A 3,958-nucleotide genomic window follows, 5' to 3' on the forward strand; every position below is an offset into this window, starting at 1 on the left:
TGGAGCTGGTGAGGTGGTGGACGTGAAGCAGGCCGGAGCCCGCTGAGCGGAGGGAGCGGACAGATTGGTAGGGGGTTAGGAGGTTGCAGAGGTAGGGGGGAGCAAGATCATACAGAGCTTTGAAGGTGAGGACCAGGATCTTGAACTGTATCCTCTGTTTGATGGGAAGCCAGAGTCAGGCAAGGATGGGAGTGATAGGGTCATGGAGCCTGGTGCAGGAAAGGACATAGCCTGCAGAGTTCTGGATGACCTTGGGGAGACTGACAAGGAGTTGGGGAGGCCGACAATCAGGGAGTTGGCGTAGTTGAGCCTGAATGTTATGAATGCGTGGATGAGGGCAATCCATAACAGCACTGATTGTCATGTTCAGACTCGAGGTAGGGCTTGAATCTATAACCAGCTATCTCAGAGGCGAGAGCTCTATCAACTTGAGCAAGGCTGACACCTAACTTATTTAAAGATTTACTTAGAAAGCACTTTTTATACCCGAGTGTATTACACTTTTTTCAGTGAGGAAACTATGGCCCAAAAGTGAGTCATGCCAGAGTCTGGCTGCTCCATGCATAGCTGGTTACCTTTTGACCTGAACATAGCAGGATTATATATTTCAGGCATTTTCCTTGCATAGCATAACAAGGAAAATACCATTGCATGACCAAATATTCCAAGAAATCCCAGTCAGTTAGATTACAAAGACTTACTTTGACCAGCACATAGGTACAAGCTCCATATAGTCTGTATGATCTTGAATCAAATGTGGTGAAGAATGAGCCTCCTTCAACAGAACATGTCCCTGGACACGAAAGATTAGTGCAGTTCCATTGGCCCATAGAACATACGCTGTACAAACAACAAAAGCATTCACTGCACAACATTAACAGCAGACGAGTAGTGGTTCTCGGCATAATGCTCCAGTTTGCAGTGACTAGCAATGAGATCAAATCATTAGGGACTTTGGATAAAGCAATGAGTTTTGGTTTGGGTCTTGTGGTGGTACATTAGCATGAATAAGACTCAACAAGATGGAATTCGCTGATCTAATCTACCCCCAGCAATTACCATTCTGTGACTGAGGTTCTGGCTAATTTTCGCAACTCCCTGCTTGTTTATAGGGTGGTGGTATGAGAAGTTGTGTCACAGTCACCCTGGTTACCTTAAACTCTAATTCTCTCCTTCTCTCACCTGTAGCCTCATCCTGTTGACATTCCTGGGCTGGCAACTCATAACAACGATTGCAAAGCCTCTCTGCAAAGTCCCAGCTGCTCCCCACCCACAATACAACACAAAATTATATTTGTAAAGTGTCTTTCATGTCCCAAGGCACTGAACATTCAGGGTGGGGGTGGTTGGGGGGGTTTCGGGTCAGGAAGGATGGAGGGCAGAGAGGGTAGTCGAAGGGGCATTCGAAGAGGAATGCCTCAAAGGAGGCAAGGGAGGGAATGAGGCAAAGGGAATGTGGGATGGAGTTCCAAAGATTGAGAGCAGAGACGCTGACCAATAGTGTGGTGGGCCGGGCCGGAGCAGGCCGGAGCTTGCTTAGCAGAGGGAGCGACAGGGTGATAAGGGGTTAGCAGGTCGGAGGTAGGAGGGGGCAAGGCCGTGGAGAGCCTTGAAGGTGAGGATGAGGATTTTCAGCTTGATCCTCTGAGGGACGGGGAGCCAGTGGCCGGGCGAGGGTGAGTGTGGTGGGGTCACGGAGCCTGGTGTGCGATAGGACATGAGCTGCAGAGTCCTGGATGATCTACAGCTTGTGGATTGAAGAGTTTGGAAGGCCAATAAGCAGTGAGTTGGCATAGTTGAGCCTAGAATTAATGAGGGTTTAAGCGGCCTGTGGGGTGAGACAGTGGCAGCATCGGGCGATGTTGCGGAGGTGGGGGAAGACAGAAGGGGTCGTGGCAGATGTGGGGGAAAAAGCACAGTTGAGGGTTGAACAAGACACTTAGGTTCCTGACTGGCTTGATGAGGTGGAGTGTGCATCCGTGGATGCTGATGCTGCCAGTGCCTGAGGTGCAGAGGCGCTGGCACAAACCAATCAAGGGCGCCTCAGTCTTGCTGACGTTCAACTGCAGAAAGTTGGTTCTCATGCAGAACTTGACGGAGCACACCTAGCCAGTATTTCCCTCCAGTAGTGCTTCTTTTATAAACTTTCCTTAAAACAGTGTTGCTCTGGTTTCAAATTGTAGCTCCGTAAGACTACTTCTGACCATCACTCAGCTGGTAAATGTGCTCACTTATTTCGAGCCACAGGAAATAGAATTCGCAATCTTAATAACTAACTGATAGAGTAAAACCTAATTGTCTCCATGTGCTATCTACACTAACTGACTGGCTACTCTTTGCATCAAATGAAATGTCCTTTGATAAGACTGTGCAGTATATGATCGAAAGCTTCACCATCCTGCACTTGAGTGTGTGAACTACTTTTTTGCTAATTAACAATGTTTTGAGACATTGTTTGGCTCTTTCTGGATATCTTTGAGCGGGAAGTTCTCAGGTACCAGGCTACCATTTTATAGAAGTTGTATGCCAATTTCACTTCAAGGCACTTCTTCTAAGACATTACCCTTGTGGGAAAAGTTATAGTTCTTTATCTCAACAAACCATCTAAGGCCAAGGCTACTTTTAAACACCAGTAGACATTTTGTTTACCAAGTTCTACACAGCCCGTTCCTTCTTTCTCCAGGATGGTATATTTCCTCATTCCAAATACAGGGACACTGCTCTAAGGGTACACATAAGTCCTCTTTGGAGATATCATCAAGAACAGTCCCTGTGGCAAATGAAAACAGTGCTTTAGATTAAACATGCTAATGTTATTGAGATACGTAAGAACATAAGAATTGCTAGACGAAAGAATAAACAAAAGGAACCTCAATTTAACATTTCATCCGAATGACGGCATCTCCAGCAAAACAGGGCTTCCCTAGCCCTACATTGGTGCATCAGCCCAGACTGTGAAATCAAAGACCCAATATGTTATTGAACCCCAATCTTCTGACCCAGATATGAGAGAGGTATTAAATGAACCAAGCTGACACCTGACCATTGAGATTTAATGACAAAAACAAAATTTTTTCCAAAATTCTAACTTTTAAGACCCACCCCTCACTAAGTGTCTAATCTCATGTCATTTCAAAGTATATTGAGTATTGTCCAGTCCTTCACACAGTTAACTGTTCCTGGATGTTTCTAAGGTTGAATTGTTAACTTACCTTCTGGGCAGAAACAGCCATAGGTGCCATGACTATCACAGGTGGTGCGTAAATTGGAACAAGTGGCATAACAAGGTGAGCCACATTCCAAGTATATTTGATTTGTTGGACATTTAGCTGGAGCTAAAAAAACAGATTATGTTAAATTCTTATCAGATAAAAGTATATCCAGCTCAATTAACAAAGCAGAAAGTTAGAACACAATTCAAACCCATAGTAACTGAGCATAAAATCCTGAAATAGTATCATCAACCTGAACGATCAGAACAGACAGGCGGGACTGCACTTTACCATCTAATTAACAAATGGACCTTCCAGCAATGCAGCACTCCCTAAGTATCGCACTGGAATGTCATCCTGGGTTGGTACCACACACATTCCGATATGGACTGGAACCCTCGACCTTCTGTCCTAGCTCGGCCTGTCTCAACAACAATTTGCATTTATATAGCAGCTTTCACATAGAGTAGCGTCTTGGAGTGCTTCACAGTGGCAAGGATAGATGGCAAGCAGGAGGAGGGGAGAGGGGGGAGGGAGAGGCAACTGTAGATATGGATAAAGTGGTAGGTTTTAAGGCAAGACTTGAAAGAAAGGAGGTGAAATGTAGGGGTTGGTGGAGGGTGGTCCAAAGGTTAGGAGGGTATCAGAAAGCCCAGCCACCTGCCTAAGAGTCTTCTAATCTCCTAACCTGGCGAGGAGTTAAGCAGCTGTGCAACAGTATGTATCCCTGTAGATAGATTACTTAC

At 45.6% G+C, this 3,958-nt stretch overlaps 1 protein-coding gene across 1 annotated transcript in view; it reads right to left on the bottom strand.

Moving 5' to 3' along the window:
* The window catches only part of LOC103190322 (mucin-6), a 33,415-nt gene that overhangs the window by 29,095 nt on the left and 362 nt on the right, over positions 1–3,958 (bottom strand). The window contains exons 3-5 of the mRNA XM_007911058.2: positions 3,213–3,335; positions 2,650–2,770; positions 702–840 (exon numbers count right to left, since the gene is read on the bottom strand). Of these exons, the coding sequence (XP_007909249.1) occupies positions 702–840; positions 2,650–2,770; positions 3,213–3,335 (383 nt within the window). The remainder of the gene's footprint in view (positions 1–701; positions 841–2,649; positions 2,771–3,212; positions 3,336–3,958) is intronic.

Source organism: Callorhinchus milii, unplaced genomic scaffold (assembly GCF_018977255.1).
Source record: "Callorhinchus milii isolate IMCB2004 unplaced genomic scaffold, IMCB_Cmil_1.0 Scaffold17, whole genome shotgun sequence".
Taxonomy (NCBI): domain Eukaryota; kingdom Metazoa; phylum Chordata; class Chondrichthyes; order Chimaeriformes; family Callorhinchidae; genus Callorhinchus; species Callorhinchus milii.